Source organism: Mustela lutreola, chromosome 3 (genome assembly GCF_030435805.1).
Source record: "Mustela lutreola isolate mMusLut2 chromosome 3, mMusLut2.pri, whole genome shotgun sequence".
Lineage (NCBI taxonomy): Eukaryota > Metazoa > Chordata > Mammalia > Carnivora > Mustelidae > Mustela > Mustela lutreola.
In genome coordinates, this window is record NC_081292.1 from 42,140,087 (window position 1) to 42,157,609 (window position 17,523).

A 17,523-nucleotide genomic window follows, 5' to 3' on the forward strand; every position below is an offset into this window, starting at 1 on the left:
AAGAAGAATTGCAGTCTTACCACCAAGATCATGAGGCCTTCGTCACAGAGAAGTTATGTAGCAGTCTTAAATGATTTTGTGATGCAAGAAGAGGGTTTTTTTTTTTTTTTTTTTTTTTTTTTTGCTTTAATCTATCAAGTACTTACCCTATTTTACTTTTACTTTCCGATTCTCAGAAGTAGGTATCTGAGGAGAAGGCGGCTTATTAAAATACCAACTGAGGACACAATAGTACGCTGAATAGAAGAGTAGTGATTTTATTAAATACCTAAAAAATGCCAAAGTAGTTCTTGTTTGACAACTTAAAGCGCCCATAGAGATTCCTAAGGAGCTCATTTTCTGTCCAAAGAGTATTCGGAGATAGGATAGGTCTTTTCTGATTTCAGTGCTAGAAGTTCGTGACATTTTTTGAGGAAAGCTGCCAGGCCCTGAGTTCTTTTCTGGGAAAAGCGGAAACAGACGGTTCAGTTCTTTATTTTTGGTTTCTATTCATTCTGTAGCCTGTAACCCTACTACCCTGGCTACTGTGATGGGACCGGGGACTGATGGACTGATGGGTTGACGACTGACCCAAACAGAGCTACATGACCGTGGAGATCCGATCCAATCCAGTATACTTTTCCGGAGAGCAAATCCCCTTCCCTCAGAGAGATGATGGTGGTAAAGTGGGAAAGAAGCCCAGAGACATGGAGACAGGCAGTAAGGAGAAGCTACGGAATAGTAGCTGCTAGAGGTGAGCAGAAGCCACGGGGTAGAAAATAAGAGAATGGAGAAACTTAGTGAATGTAGACATTATCAGCCTGGGCCACTACGAACCAGTGCCCGAGGACAAAGAACAAGCGAAGCCTCTATGGAGAGATGACAGGATAGCCAGAGACTAGTAGACACTTTCTGTGATGTCGCGCAGCTCACAGAAGCCCCTTTTGGCCAAGAATGTCCTTCTTTCCCACCCTTACCAGCGGCCCTGCTCCTTAGCCCCGCCTCCTGTTCCTTAGCCCCGCCTCCCAGGCCTCACTGGATTGGACCAAGGGTGGACGTTTCATCCAAGTGGAACCCAATTCCTGGCACTTCAGAATTGGGACTCAGAGATCATCTGTCTCAGCCTGTGACTAGAACAAAGGGACACAGAGCCATGGGATGAGAAGACAAAGATAGTATGTGGAGAGAAAAGAGAGAAACAGATGTGTAGTGAAAAGCAGAGACCGAGAGGCCATGTGCAGAGAGGGAGAGAGACAGTACAGAAGTCTTGGCTTCGGCTGGCTTTCATTTCCTGGTTCTGATCCCACAAAGAAGTCCCTTAGGGCCTCACGATCCTTGTATTTTTACAATGTATACCACCATTTTTTTTTTTTCTCCCCATTAAGGTGGTTTGAGGTAGTGTCCTGTGTTGTCAGTGAAGGGTTTCCATGAGAACACAGAGCTGGTGTGGCGACCTGAGTGACGTTTGTGTTGTCCCTGAAGCCCAGCAGGGCAGCTGTCAAGATGGTTTCTTGTGTCTCTTCCTACAAGCTCCCAGGAAAATATGTCATCTTCTTGCAGTCTAGACGGGACTTACAAGCATGCCTGGAGAATGTGACATAAGAATGGGGTAGAGAACGATCGGAGTTAGATCTTCAAACACCAAATACCAATTTCCCTTTGAGAATGTTTTTGCTATTTTCTCTTCTCATTACCCTTTACTTTATGTGTGTTTGTTTTGGGAGGGCACAGACTCTCTCAGTGCAGTGGTAATGGGGGAGACCAACACTTAATTTCTCAGGTTCAGGGATTCCCCATGTGAAGTCTTCCACTGATCCTGCCCATCTGTTCTGACCCAGCTTGGGATTGGTGCACAGAGGCTTCAGTATTGAATGTGGGTTCAATCACTGTGACTTTATTGAGGACAAGGATTGCGTTGCTTTCATTTGTGTACCAAGAGCCTGGCACTTGACCCAGTACTTAATAGGCCCTTCATCAAAATTTATTGAGTGAAAAACGAAATAAATCATTTTTATCAATGGCAATTTGAAGATACAAAAAGCAATATAAAATCTGAAACCAAGCCACTCGTTAGATTATATAACCTGAGCATACAAATGAATTGATGCATAATAAAATTCTTTAAGTTGTTAATTAGGAAGATGGGCTCTTTGCTTTGCAATTTCTTAACTAACCCTCCAGGTATGAATTCCCTAGTATGGGAACATCAATAAGAATATTGGGTCTATGTGTCATTTGCAAGGAGCTTGCTTTTTGCAATCCCAGACTGTGCTTTAATTTTGAAAGAATTGCAAGCCCAGTTGCCCCCAAGTCATGTGTCTCTCATCCTGAATTCCCCACAGGGAAGGCTTTACAGTGTCTCAGAGGCTTCTACTCAATTCACTTGTCAGAGGAACGTTTATAATTTTCATATAAATTTTAATGGGTGGAAACATCTGTTGCCCATCCAACCGTGATGTTCACATTGGGTATAGATGAGAATCTGGCTAAGTATGTACTGTATTTGCTGTTTATTGGATGTTCAGAAAAATAACATAGACCACAGACAAAGAAGTGGGGAGGAATGAAGAAGGGAGTGGGGAGGAGAAGGTGGGTGTTTGGGCAGGAAGCCCTTCTCTGTCCCAGTGGGTGGTAATGTATGTTGACCTGTCCCTCCTGGGTGTTGTGGGTGGTCACAGTGGATCCCAGGCTTCCCTCCTCCCTCTGAGAGCATGGTCAGTGAGCCTTGCCAGCCGCTTAGCTCCATTTTATGGAGCTGCTCTCTCATAAACTTGGTGGGTGCCTCTTGCCCCTTGTATGGGAAAGGGTAGGTATGTGCCTACATGCTGCGGCTTTTGTACCCATTGGCCTTTGAAGCTATTTGAGAGAGAGAGAAGGAGAGAGCAAGCACAGGGTGGGAGGGGCAGAGGGAGAAGCAGATTCCCACTGAGCAGGGACCCACAACACAGGGCTCAATCCCAGGACCCCGGGATCATGACCTGAGCCCAAGGCAGCTGCCTAAGCAACTGAGCCACCTCCTGAGGGGCCCCTCCTGAGTTTTTTTTTTTTTTTTTAAACCCCCAGCCATGTACAGGGACTGTCTCTTAAACACCCTGTATTCCTAGAGACCAGCATGTAATGGATATTTCAAATCTGTTTGTTGAGTTGAATTGCCCTGATGGTTCCCAATAACTTATTTTGGCTTAAGTTCATGTTCTCTGGAATCAGAAGTTGGGGTTCAAATCTTAATTTTACCAGTTCCCAGCTGTGGATCCTTGGACAAGTTATTTAAGCTTTCTGTGTTTCAGTCTCTTCATCTGCAAAATGGTCATTAGGATTGTCCCTACCTCGTAGGGAAGTTGGGACAATTAAAAGAGATAAAGTCACCTTCACAGTGCCTGGCATAGGGAAAGGTCTCAGTAAATGTTAGTTGATATTATTCTCATTAATGCATTGAGTGTTATTTCATTTAAAGGCTCATCTTAAGTATCACTACTTAAGACTAATGCAGTCTTTCTCAGGCACTCCAGCTGGAAGTGATCTCATTCTTTATTCAAACATCCAATATGATTATTAAATGCCAGCCACAAGCTAGGCACTGGGCTGGTCACCAGCTGTGTGGTGGCAAATACATCAGAGAGGCTCTCCACCTTGGTGTAAGTTCAGGTTTGAGGGAGTGATAAACCTCCACCTGTTCTCAAAGTTCTAAACCCACTGAGATATTGACTCAGGAGACAGACAGATGGGGATCAAACTATCAGCTTTATACCCGATTTGCTGGATTGGAGAACATGATGTAGTCAGCCAAATTTAGTTTTCTACAACTTTCCTTACAGTCTTGAACTCATTTGTCTGTCCATTAGTTTTGGCTGTAACTAATAGAAAACTTAACTACTGGTGGCTTATTGCCTGATGAAAAAGTCTGGAGTGGGGTGACTCCAGGCTGCTTCTGCAGCTCAGGGGCATCATTTAAGACCCAGGCTCTTGCTTTTCATCACCCATACATTGCCTGATCAGTGGCATCCCTCTGTTACTGTCTTAAGATGGTCACTCCAGCTCCAAGTTAGAGCTGTTCTCCTATCAGCATCCCAGGGGGAAGGAAGAGCAAGATGGCCATGAAGACTTTCTTTTTATTAGTGAGGAAATCCTTGCTCAGGAGCTTTCAGACAGACATCCCTCTCTATCATCTTGGCCAGGACAGGATCCCATGCCCACTCCTCCAAGGAGGATGTGAGCTTCCCTTGCCCAGCTTAGAGGACTTCATTCTCGGATGCAGGGAATCCTTGGCTAGCAGGCAGAGGGGAGAAAGAATGGCTGGAAGACCATCCCAGTGACTGCCACCCCTCTCACGTAGAGAGCAGCTGCAGCCATCCCTGCCACAGCTTGTGTGCCCTTTGCAGGAAGTGGGAGGAAAAACTAGGATGGACCGCAGGCACCCTGGCCCCATTGGGCAAGAAGTAAGGAGACCTGATGTCATATGCTCAGTTTCTTCCCCGATCTTACCACTAGGAAGGCCATTCCATCTCCACTGCAAGGAGACCAGGGCAAAGGTTCTTCCCAGGGCTGTTTTTCCCCAAGGGAGAGGAGACTAAATTAGGCTCTTGTGCTGCATGAGCCCAGGCAGGCAAGCTGGGAGTGTGGAAGGTTCCCTGCAACAGAGGCAGTGTGGTCCCTGTCTTGGTCCTTGTGTGCAGGTCCCTCATAGCCTCTCACCACCATCTGCATCAGATCATGCTTCCTGGCTCCTCTCCATCGGCGCCCTGAGCTCCTTGACTGTGCGGCCTTGTATGCTTGGCTGGGTACCCTACACAGAATCTCACATATGTCCTTGCACATAGTGAGGGCCTGGTACCTGCTTGTTGGATCGCCCAGCTCCGTTGCCTCAGATGGTGACACATTGCATTCAAGCCTGTTGATGGAGGCCTGGTGGGCCGAAGGGTTACTGTGAGATGTCATAATTAGGGAGTCTGAAATAACAGAGCAGATAAGATGGGGATGCTGGTGTTCATCTATTCTGCTATTCAGCAGACACATACTGGGTCCTTATTGTGTGCCAGGTTTACTCTTAGGAGCTGGGGTGCATAGGTGGACATGATAATCTCCCATCTTTGAACAGCTCCCACTCTCGTGAAACTGACACTTCTGTACCTGTAGATGTGACATTATCCAATTTTGTTCACACACTTCTAGCCACGCCAGGAAATAGAGCAATGCCAGTATCTGTACTTAGGAGCTGTGGAGAATCAGAGGCCAGAGTGGTGGATGAGATTCAGACAGATTGTATCTGCCAGTTCCAAGCCATAAAACCTTTTCCCCAATCTCAGTTGCCATATCTTGTAAAATGGGAATAACTCTGTACTTTATAGAGTTGCTGTGAAGATTAAATTAGGTAATGAGTGTCAGGCTCGCCAATGTTACATTGTGTCATTATTGGCTTCACACCTCCAATAAAGGCACGTGCTGGTAAAAAATAACACAACTTGCTTATTTAGAGAACAGAGCATATATTTGTTAGTCAAAGATTTTTGTCAGATTTTAAAATCGGTTTTGAAGGAATCTTTAAAAAAATAACAGTAACTTAGATTTATAAATTTTCATCAATTAAGGGCTTGATTCATTAAAAAAAAAAAATCTAGATGATATTCATTGGAGGGGTAAGTTCAATGCTTTCTACCAAAGCCGAAATGTCTTGCTGCCTTCTAAGTGTTGGAGAAACCATCCAATTGTTAAAGATCATAGGGAATCCGGAAAATGTGCAATTAGGAAAACAAAGCGGGAAAATGGGAATACTTATACCCACATATGAAAGGTGTTAACTGAACATGTCCTCCACCCAACTCTTCCTTCTTCTGGCCTTTTTAAGTCTATCATTAAAGAATTCTTGTGTTACTATAACTGATTAAATCAATGCCTTTGCCTTCGGCTGATTTTGAGTCCTTGGGCTAAGTAATCTTAGTGATTTTTCTGTTGCTGGGAGAAAGGAACTCAAGAGAAAACATTGTGTTGGTTGGGAAACCAGATTACTTTGGGCAACTCTTGGAGGATCCCTTGATGGATTTGGTAGTTGCTGAGGAAAGGAACACCGGACTTTATGCTTTTTGAGGACAGGAATGTGGTCTTATGTAACTCTATGTCCCGGAGACTTGGGATATTGCTTGTAATAATAATTTCTCAGTATATATTTAACTAACACTGTTGAATGACAGTTAAGGTCAACATAAAATTCCAGGGTGACAGTTTTTTTTTCACTAAGCACTTTGATATTGCAAGTAACTGCCTATTGGCTTCTTGGTGGTTTTGAGACGTCTACTGTCCATCTAACTGTCATTCCCCTCTTTCTCAGAGGTAATCTTTATTCTGAAGTTGGTGTGTATTTTTCTCATTCATGCTTGTATACTTTTACTAAGTGTATTTAACTATAAAATATTAGAGTGGAGTTAAATATAAAATTTTCTAAATAAATAAATATATATATAAATAAAAGTTATATAAGTCATTGCCCTGTAGGTACACTGCAGCTTGCTGTTTCAAATTACTGTTATGATCCTGATATTTATCTGTGTTGATACAGTAGCTCTAAGTCATTCATTTGCACTGCTGCATACTACCTCATCGTATAAATATGCCACCATGTGTTTATTCATCAATGATCATTAGGTGATTGCTTTTACAGACAACTATTTGATGGGCATCCTTGTGTCCATCTCCTTGTATAGTATAGAAGATGCACAATTACGAGTAGAATTGCTAGGTTGCAAAGGGTACGTACCAACTTCCACCCTCATCGGTAAGTCAAAAGGACCTCCCTTACGTTTCCATCAACACTGGTATTGTCAGACTTCTGACTGGGTATGTACTTGACCCCTACTTTACACATCTGTTCCAGGATTATCATTCCTTTTTATTGAGAAAACTGAGGCTAACGAGCGGAAAGCTCTGAGAATGAACGAATGAATGATATGGTGATATTTTATTATTTCTCCCACTGGAACTTAAGTTCCCTTATGCTGTAAGTACCTATTCCTAGCCCTTAGAACAGGTCCTGGCATAAGGTAGAAGATCAGTAGTTATTTATTGTTGAATGAATGAAGGAATGGAGGAAGCTGTGCAGAGAACAGGAGCCTCCTCTTGGCTTTCCGAGATGCACTCTACATTTCTTTACTCACCCGGCCGGATTTTAGAAGGAAGGCTTAGCAAGCTTTGCCACTGGAGTGGTAAGGCCAGGCTGAGGCTGAGCGAATGGTGGAGGAAGGGTGAAAGCTAAGAATTTTTCAATGGAAAATTGAATCTGCTCAGCAGGAGTCCGATGAGGCGCTGGGGCCAGCGACAGAGGATGCAGCTGGAAGGAGTGTCCATCTGGATCCCACGGGCCTCTGGGTGTTGAGAGGTTATTCTTAGCCATCTTTTCTTCAGTCTTTATTTTCTCTTAATCAGGGCTCTCTTGATTTTGCAATTGGAGCCTTCCCCCCCCTCTGTAAAGCAATGATTTTCCATATAGTAATTCTTTCCTTCTTTAGACTTCCCGGAGGGGGTGGGTGGTTCTTTTTGTGCTCAGACACTTTGCACATTGCCTCCCACCCAGCTCCTCCCGAGTGCTTTTGTGGCTGGTGGAGACCTATTATGTGAGCTGAGTATTTGACCCCATCTCCTTGTTTGTTTCCAGAGAGCTTAACCATAGCATTCTCCTGGCTAATTATTTTTTCCTAGTAACATCAATGTGAGTACATTTCCCGCCCTTCCTCCTTGTGCCTCATGTGTCCTGAATTCTGCTAGATTAATTTAACTTGAGCCTTAAGAGGCTGCAAAGCCAAGGGCAGGTGGCCCAGCTCCAATTTTTGGTTCCTGCGTCATAATCATAATCACTGGCATTGACATGGTGCTCTGTGGTTGACAAAGCACTTCCACACTCAGTAGCTCTCCAGAAAGACAGAAGTCAAGATCTCTGGGGTCTGGTGATATCCCCAGCATCTGTGTGCCTAGGAAGAAAGGCTTGGGATTGAACTGGCTTTTCTGATGCTGAATCCCCTCCTGTTGTTTGTTACAGCTCTTGCAGGCCTTACAAAGTCAGATTCCCTTGGGGCCAGGTATATAATCAAATGAGGGAAGTTGGCTGGGGTAGAATATGGTAGGGGTTAATGAGGACTATGGAGAATTGGAAAACATGCCTTGCTTAAAGGCAACGAAATGCAGTACATTTAAAAAGCAATTAAAAAACCCATTTATCGGGCACCTGGGTGGCTCAGTGGGTTAACGCCTCTGCCTTTGGCTGGGGTCATGATTCCAGGGTCCTGGGATCCAGCCCCATATCGGGCTCTCTCCTCAGCAGGGAGCCTGTTTCTTCCTCTCTCTCTGCCTGCCTCTCTGCCTACTTGTGATCTTTGTCAAATAAATAAATAAAATCTTAAAAAAAAAAACCCAAAAAACCATTTATCACCTCCTCAATGCCCAGTCTGCAGTCTACCTTCTGCTGGTGGAAAAGGGAGAGCCTACGGAATAGCATTTTGCCACTGAATAGCATGACTTGTTGGTGTGGGTAGGCATCCCTTGGTTGCAGTAGGTGTCCAGTGTCTTTGAGGCAGTATGGTATGGTCAAGGATAAGTGATTCTCTTGCTTTTAGGATCATGTTACCGACTGAGGGATGTATAGATCTTGGGTCCACCCATCATCTCACCTCCCTCATAGTTTTCAAGGGATGAGATTCAAAGTAATATCATATTTAATGGCAGTGTGGGTCCCTGATGCCCCAACCCACAGCCCTTGTCAAAGGTTCTACTCCTTCCCCACCCCTCTCTACCTGCTCTCATCCCTTTTTGAAATCATGGGACTTGGTTGTTCAGGTCTATGTTCTGAGAGAAAGAGTGACAGTGACAGAGAAGTAGTCAAGGCCTTAAAAGAACCCCAAGTTCATGTTCTAATCCAGTGCATGGGGCCCAAAGAATAGAGAGGAAGAAAGCCTGACTATTAGTAAAATGTGGCCCAGTGAAGGTCAAGGGCTTTGACCAATCATATAAAAACTCCTCTCAAAAGGAGTTAGGGGGAAGGCATGGTCTGAGGTGCCCACATGGGACTGGGGCTGAAGTGTATTCCCTCATCTGAGTAGAACAGGTTGAGATTGTGGCTCCAGACTGCACAGCTCTGCTGCCTACTAACTGTGAACTTGGCCAGGTGATTTCACCTCTTTCCTCATCATCTTCATCCATCAAACATGGGGAAGTGTAGTGGTGATGAGGGTTAACAAAGATAAGTCATGGGTATTCAGTAAATGTTAGTTATTTTTGTTTTGAGTTCTGCCTTCTAGTGATACTCATCTTCATGTTAGTTAGAACCCAAGGTTGCCTTCTAATGCTGCCAGAGGGAATATGGAGGGAATAATTCATAGAACAAGAAACTACAACATTATGCCAATATTTTCCTCTTCAGAACTTGCCACTTGTCCAAATGCCCTGATTCTACCTTTTTTCTCTCCAGTTCTATACCCTCAGATAGTCCCAGTGAGCTGGAATTCTGGACAACGTAGCTGGGATTCTGCAGGCTAAGATTTGGCTCTCAAATGTGCTTTTTGTGAGGTGTAACTGTGATTTTTGTGCAAATACTCCAACTTAACTGACATTCAGTTGAAACTTTTGCTAAGTAGTTGTTTTCCCATCTGACTTTTTGTGGAACAGAAAATTTAAGAAGGCAGATTATTTTATTCAAACGCAACATTGCTGTACTTACCCAATCAATAGTATCCTGAAAGCTTCCTCTCCCCAGGCCCCACCAATCTTTAGAATTTGTTTTCTTTGGTGTGCCTCACTTATACCAATAAAAACCAGTTCATAGTAGATAGTGCCTAGGCATAGAATCAGGTTCTTGTTAATGTGAAGAATTAGGTTCTTATCAGTGGCAAAATTTGCACTGAGATGATGTATGACATGCTTATAGACTCTGACTTATTCTTAGTTTTTAGCCACATAATGTTTCTCTTGAGACCAGTTGACAGTAGGAGTTTCAGTATGGTAAAAAACAAAACAAACAAACAAACAAAACAAACAAACAAAAAAAAACCCACAAACAAACAAACATGGTAAATTCTGAAATGCAGGTAACTCATGAATTACAGGTGTTTTAGTACGGAATCAGCTACATATTCTTGGATGATCTCTTTCCCTCTCCCAGACAAGCCCCCCACCTCCTGCCCAATTTTCTCCTTTCTCCACATCTGTGGCCATCCTCTCCTGCTTAAATCCAGACGGAAAACTGGATTTAATGCTAATGAAGGGCACCATCCAGGACATTGTGATTCCCAGGTTCTAGTTCCAGCTCTAGTTACTCCCAACTGAGTGGTAGTCATCCCTCTCGGTCTCAACTTCCTTATGTAGAAAGTAGGGTACTGGGGCCAAGGCAACTAGGGCTTAATGAGCTCTAAATTTTTATTACTCTGTGGATCCCACCTTTGCCAGCTTGGGGCCTGGCAGGTCTCAGCAGCTGGTCACTTGGATAATCCCCAAAGCAGATAACTGCATGCAGGATAACTGAGAATATGGACTATAATCATAGCAGAGGCCAGCCACTCAAATAGATGCTAGGGCCTTTGGCTGCTTCCTGGAGCCACCAGCCAACCCAGAGATGTAGCTGGCTGGAAAAGTGGACGTGCGTGTTGGCAAGTTCAGTGGCATCTCCAAACACAGCGTCTGGGAAATGCCCACGTCCCCAGAAAGAGGTCACTGAAACCCTTCAGTTGGTGGTGCAGTGCAAAGAGCCGGGCAAACCAGGTAATTCTGACTTTGCCACTAAACCAGCTGCATGACCTTGGGCAAGCTCTTTTGGCCAAGTGTCATTTTTCATTTTGCTCCATAGAATGGGGGTAGCAATATATCTACCTTGCAGAATTGTAGGATTGAGTACTGCGGAGGCCTAACAGTACCTACGCAGGATAGGTACTCAGAGGTACTTAATAAGTGGTGGTAGTAGTAGTTACTATTTATCCCGTACCCTTTATTCACAGGAGTCTCGGGGTAGGGTAGGGTGGGGTAGGGGAACGCGGCACCTGTGTCTGGCTCGGGGCTCCTCCCCCCACGGCTGGGAGGCATTGGCTCCGCGCCCCGTGCCAGGGCCAGAGATGCTGCCGACTGGAACGGTGATTAAATCCCCTGACTGAGGAGCCTCGGCATCCTGGCCCACAGCAGGGCCAGCAGCATTTAGCACAGTCTGCTTGGATCCCCTCATTAAGTTGGTTTTCAGAACTGCCCTTTTCAAGGTCTCGTCCCCTTTCGTCACCTCTCTTCAGCCCCTTCTCTGTGGGTCCGTGCCAGAGAAGGGAAATGAAGCGGTACGGGGCTCTCCTCCCTCGTCCTCCAGAGAGGGGGTGACAGGAGGCAGGAAAAGGCAGCTTTCGGGGCAGCAGATGCGGCTAACACAAGCCCCGGCCCCGCAAGGTGGCTGCGGCCCGCATCCGAGAGGCCAAAGACTCCGCGCGCGCCCTGCCGATCCCTGTTTTTCTGGCAAAGCCGGGGTCCCAACTCCAGCCAGCCTCTAGCTCCATGCTGAGTCCCGACAGCTCGCCAGCGCTCTGCGGGGAAGCGCGATTAAGTGGCGCTGCGTGTATTTTTCCAGCTTCTTGGACCCACCTAGTGAGAATAAAAGCAAAATGAAGAAGCCCGGGATGGAACGGTCGTTATTTTTCAAAAAGGGGGGAGAGGGGTCACATGAGTAACCGTTTCGGCGAAGTGGCGGCGCGTCCGAGTTTGCTGCAGAGCCGCCCCCTCCCGGCGGGGGCGCTGACGTCACGGAAAAGCCCCGGCGCGGGCCCGCGGGCGCGCTATAAAGCGCGGGGCCGCGGCGGCTGCGGGCGGCGGCACGGACGGCGGGCACGGCGCGAGCACCCGGCGCTCGGCGGCCCGGCATCGCAGCGCGCACGCACGCAGCCCCCGCGGACTCGCGGGCGCCCACCCGGCAGAGCCAAGTAAGCGGGCGGTCTGGGGAGGGAGGGTCCTCCCGACGCCGGGGGCAGTGGGCGTTCCCCGTCCGCAGAACTTTCTAAGTTGTCGAAAGAGCGCCTGTAACTTGTGGTCTGCGCCGTGGTCTTCTGGCTGGGGGGCGGGGGCCAGAGTTTAAGGTGCCAAAGATGCCAATTGTCATCAGGTTCCTTAGTTCAGGTCAGTAGGAGGGTCACCTCCTCCTGCGGACTGTGCGGTCAGAGGGCAGCCCTCACGGATACGTCATGCTTTTTGTTGGTTGAGTGCCTGCCGGCCAACTGAGGCACGGCTTAATGAGATCCAGAAACCGGCTGGTCATTCCCTTTAGTGGCCGGCATGCTGGGGTGTGGTGTGGGTGTGAGTCTGGGGAGGGGAGTCTGCATTTCTCACTCTCACGAATGATCTCGCTTGTTAGAAATGAGGAGGCTTCTGCTTTATCTCGTAGCCCGAGAGAGTACAAACCTCCGTGCAGGCGGATGGAGGTTTGCAAAAGGGAAAGTTGTGGCAAAGTTGTTAATGCCATTGAGGAGGGTCTTTGGCCTTCTGATTTTCCTCAGGAAGGTGGGAATCTGAGTTGAATTGAAGAACTCTTAGAGTAGACGTGGTTTAATGAGAGTGAAGTTTGATAGGTCGGAACTGTGAGCTGGTCATTTCCCTGCAGGACCAACAGGGCTTGGGGTTGGGATTTTTTGAAACATGATGTCTGTGGGCAAGAGGGCAGAACTGAGGCATAAACCTCAATCAGGAATTCTTTTTTGCCCCCAAATAATAGCTGATTCAGGCAGCTGGAGAGCATCAGGGCGACTTTACTAAACATGGAAGTTCCAATAAGTGCTTGTCCAGGGCAGCCAGAGGGAGTGATGTCATTGCCACGTGTTTCCCATCCAGGCACAAAAGCCCACTGGATGCTGGTGCAATTAAGAGCCATGTTTAGACAAGAGCAGCTAACCTGGCCAGCTGGTCCCCAACTCCATTAACTTGTTGCTTTTCAAGCCATCTCCGGAGGCTGCTGGTTCTTCGGGCTGCCTCTGTGTCAGTGCCTGAGTAGGCTTCCTGAAGGCTTCCTTGAAGATGGAGGAAGCCAGAGGGCAGTGGGTGATGTTTATGGTACTTTTTTCTTTTTGCCAAAGACAGTCTGCCTTGGAACTGGTTACTAGCTGAAAGCCTCTTGGATATGGGGACGGTTTCCTTGGGGTTCCTATATCAGGGTTACTTGGGTCTCGCCCCATCTACTGAGATATCACTGACTGTGTGGCTGAGCCCCCCACCCCGAGCTCTCGCTCCCGCTTACTAATGCGTACCTCTTGGCTGCTTTGTTCTCCAGGACCCAGCCATGACTCTGAATAATGTCACTATGCGCCAAGGCACTGTGGGCATGCAGCCGCAGCAGCAACGCTGGAGCATCCCGGCGGACGGCAGGCATCTGATGGTCCAGAAAGAGCCCCACCAGTACAGCCAGCGCAGCCATCACTCTGCTGCCCCCGAGGACCACTGCCGCCGGAGCTGGTCCTCTGACTCCACAGACTCAGTCATCTCCTCGGAATCGGGGAACACCTACTATCGGGTGGTGCTCATAGGGGAGCAGGGGGTGGGCAAGTCCACTCTGGCCAACATCTTTGCAGGTATACATGACAGCATGGACAGCGACTGCGAGGTGCTGGGAGGTAGGTGGCGCAGCCCCAGCAGGCTTCTGTCCATCAGCAATAGTCCAGTCCCAAAGAGTAAGGGGGTGGGTCCAATGAGTGAGAGGGTGTGTTGTTTATCTGCAGAGTTGGGAATGGCAATTATGCGTCCTTGGCACTGGCTTGGGAAGCTGAGGGCCCAGCAAAACCTTGGCATGGATCCTCAGGAGGAGAAAAAGAAAGTGCTCGGTGATAGAACCTGGGCCAGAAAGGGAATTTCTTAGATTCCAGTCCTGCAGGGACTGAAGGGGTAGACTGATAAAGAGGCAGAGTCAGAGGGTCAGGCTCCCACCTCTGGCTTTTGCCAACTCTGAGCTGGACTTTTCAAGAGCTCAGTGTAGGCACAGCTTTTTTCCCACGCTTATACCTAAAACCAAACCGATTTGAAAAACTACTAGGGTGGATTCATCAGCTTCCACAATTATTAGAGTCTTTTGAGGATATAGTTTATCTATATTTTGAAATAGTCCAATATTTAAAAAATGTTATGGCCTATTTCCAAAAATGGATTTGAAGTCACAAAAATGCACATGTTCCTCAAGTACATGTAAAGCCTGGCACTGTATTCTGGAACATGATATGAGGATCCTAATTGATCATCAATGGTATTCATACAGTGGTTTTCAGCCAAAGCTTCCGTCTTAGTATACATGGCTAGGGGAGCTGCAGGTCCTTATCTACAGCTATAGACATTAGGGAAGAACCTTCCAGTGCTTGCCCGATGGCATGGTCTGCCTGTATTCCCACTTGCAACCCACAGCTGAATCATAGACTCCCAGGGTAAGGAGCTGCCTTAGTGATGAGCTGGTTCTGCCCTCTGCTTGATGCACTGGAGTCCTGCTCCTTCCTCCCTCCTGTCAGCTCTTTCCAGCTGACCATTTCTTCTTGATTGTCTCCAGGGTCAGGGAGTTGACTGCCTCACGTGGCAGCTTCTGAACTGACGGTAAATGATGACTCACTTATAGGACGTTGATTTCTCTCCTCACTCTGGACTCTCCGGGATGATAGCTAAATGAGGGTCAAGGAGAAATAGGGTCCATATCGGAAGGCTGATTTTCTTTCTCTGTACAGGCTGGTGGGTGACTGTCGGTGTAGGAGAAGGGGTGGGAGGTTGGATATCTAGAATGCACATTTGCAATGGAAGAGACGCTTTTTGGGTACCTTATATCTGCTACTGTTTATTTGGGTAGTTACAAAATTCCTATACTCATAGGGGTAAACTGAGTCCCAGGGATACCAAGTGGCTTACCTAGAATCAGTGGGGTAGCTGGAATTAGAGCTCAGGACTTTATCTTAGTTTGGTGGTTGTCTTCCACTGCCATTGACAGGGAACCTGCTATGTGCCAGACACTTTACTGAGTACTTCTGCTTAGTTTTTACTGATAAAACAAAAATTGGACCAATTTTGTATTAATATCCCTATATTACAAGCAAAAAAATGGAGGCTTATGACATCACATAACTTTCCCAGGATGATAGAACCAGCCCATGGTATGGCTGGGAGTCAGAACTGGTGTGTGCCTTCACTGTGCCCAGTGGCTCCCGGGTTTAGTGTCCACATGCTGTTAGTATCAGGCACAAGTTTGGCTCTGTGTGAGGCTCTGGGGTTCCCAGTGATGCTTAGGAGGCAGTATCCCCTCTCAGGAAGGAGTGAAGGGTCAGTGGCTGTAATTCAGAGCAGGGTGAAATTGATGAATACCTTAAGAAGTAACAGTAAAGTGTTTGGGGAAATTGATAGAAGGAAGAGATCAATCAGGAGTTTTGTTTGTCTCTTGAGGGAGGTCTTGAAAAAGTTAGTGGGTGGCAGACTTTCAGAAATGTTGGTCCATTAGAGTGGAGTGTTTCTTATCTGAAGAGTGGTATCCCCGTTGGCACTGAGTGTTGAGAAGACTGGCTCATACCTGGAATTTGGGAAGGCAGCCTTCAATATTTGGGAGGACTCTTCGTTTAATGTGGGGAGGGAGATGGAGAATCCTTTCCTTAACTCCTCAGAGAATCTTCTGCAAGAAGCTTCTCCGTTGACCAATCCTTTCTGATGTGTCCTTTTTGAGTAACTCAATTCATACTGTCTAGGATTACATCTCTTATCTGTAGGCAGCTGTTGGGATCACTAGTGGCTTCCTGTTTCCAAAGAAGAAGGTTTTCCAAGGCATGCCCCCACATTGTTCTTTTTTCAACATTAACCATAAAAAAAAATTCCTCTATACAATATACTCTCCTCAGAATTTCTTCAAATAAAGACGGATGTTGTTACAGCTATATTGCAATAATCTTATGACTCTCTCTACACATTTAATGCCATTCATTTATTCATCCCTTCATTCATTCCTGAATAGTTACTGAATATATACCATGGAATTCACAACGGGGACGTGCAAAGAGGCCTAGGGCTTCCCCTTGGAGATGCCTACAGTGTGTGCCATAGAGACAGATCCACCCCAACTGTACATCAAGATCAGGTGTGATGAGTGTCTTGAAAGAGGTACGAGGACAGTGCTGTGAGAAATCAGAGGAGAACAGATTTCTTCTGGCTGTGGAAATCAGGAAGGGCTTCATGAAAGAGGTGGTCTCTGAGCGGGACCCTAAGGATGGCTGGGGTGTGAAAGCCCTGAGGTGGGCGGGAAGGGACAGCACCTGTACACGGAGAGTCTGGAGGGAGCACTGGACTCTGGTCTGTCAGTGTGGGTTTGGAGCCCCGCTTTGACCCGGATGTAGCTGAGCGCTCTTGCACAAGGGACTGACCCTGCTCAGACTTCCGTATTAGTGAAACAGGGACAATCCCTGCTTCACAGGATGTCAGAGGAGTCAAGGAGAGAACATATTCTAAGCCTGTGGCCCCATGCCTGGCATGTAAGAAGTATAGGTTGAACGTTAGAGCCGATTCTGAATCTACCATTTCCTTTCCCTGGACTTATATTCCCAAACTGGCACTTCGGTTGCTTGTAGCTCGGTCCACTCTCTTCCTCCTCTTGGCCAGGGCCCCGTGAGATGCCGCAGGAGGCGAGGACGGTGTTCTAGAGCAGGTGTTCCTTCAGGGCTCCTTGGCGTCTCCTGGGCTAGGAAAGCTGAGCATAGTTGAGAGTTTTGGGGGAGAGGGATGTTGGAACCTCAGAGCTTTCAAGAGCCTGCAGGAGCCCATTCCAGCGTGAGAGAGAACACCCCTGCAGGTTCCACACAGCATTTGAACCAATCCTGGACTGAAGGTGGAGGTCAGTGGGGGCCAAATGAAAGACAGGTTAAGGTGTGCTAATCCAGGGAAGAGAGCGACGGTCACTCAGTCATTGGCGCTCCGTCCCACCCCCTCAGGATGATCTCTCCTGTTACACACAGTGTGCAGGTGCACCCCCAGATGTCATGAGAGCACCAGAGAAATGAGGTCTTCCTCACACCCAGGCCAATCAACCTCAACCCTTTTCCCACACGTCTCAACCCAGGGCAGATTTCAGTGGAATCTTCTAGGAATCATACCCTTTTATTTCCCCTCTCCCCACCTGATTAGCCCTTGAGAAGGTTAAAAGTGAGTGACAAGGGGAGGAAGAGAAGCTAGAGCTTCTAGGGTGTAGGCAGGGCCCTCTCCTGGTTAGTAGAGGGCCAGAAAGCAGGATGCTTTGAGTGTCTGAAGAATTCGTGTGCGGGGGAGCCAGAGGCAGTATATAAACCTAGATGTGGGGCCTATCCAGGGAAGCAGGGTGAAGATCTATTGTCTTAGACTGGTGGGTTTGCTGCACAGTGATTTTCAGGTGGGGGGGGGGGTGTCCAGGAATCTTCCAGAACAGCAAAGCAGTTAGGCATCTACTTTTTAAGGTATAATCTGTAATCTACTTTTTCGCTAGGCTGATGTTCTTGTATCTCTCAAACCAAGGGAAAGTTTGGGTTTGCTTTTCCCCTAGCTATTACAATGTAGTATGCGTCTCTTTGAACTATG

The 17,523-nt window shown here is 47.0% G+C and overlaps 1 protein-coding gene across 2 annotated transcripts in view; it reads left to right on the forward strand.

Annotated features, from left to right (window-relative positions):
• Positions 1–17,523, forward strand: part of GEM (GTP binding protein overexpressed in skeletal muscle) — a 38,178-nt gene that overhangs the window by 13,919 nt on the left and 6,736 nt on the right. The window contains exons 1-2 of one of the 2 annotated variants that reach the window (XM_059166020.1): positions 11,783–11,903; positions 13,241–13,580. In XM_059166020.1, the coding sequence (XP_059022003.1) occupies positions 13,250–13,580 (331 nt within the window). In that variant the 5' untranslated portion in view covers positions 11,783–11,903; positions 13,241–13,249. Of the gene's footprint in view, positions 1–11,782; positions 11,904–13,240; positions 13,581–17,523 lie in introns of those variants that run through there. The other variant, XM_059166021.1, reaches the window with a different exon arrangement.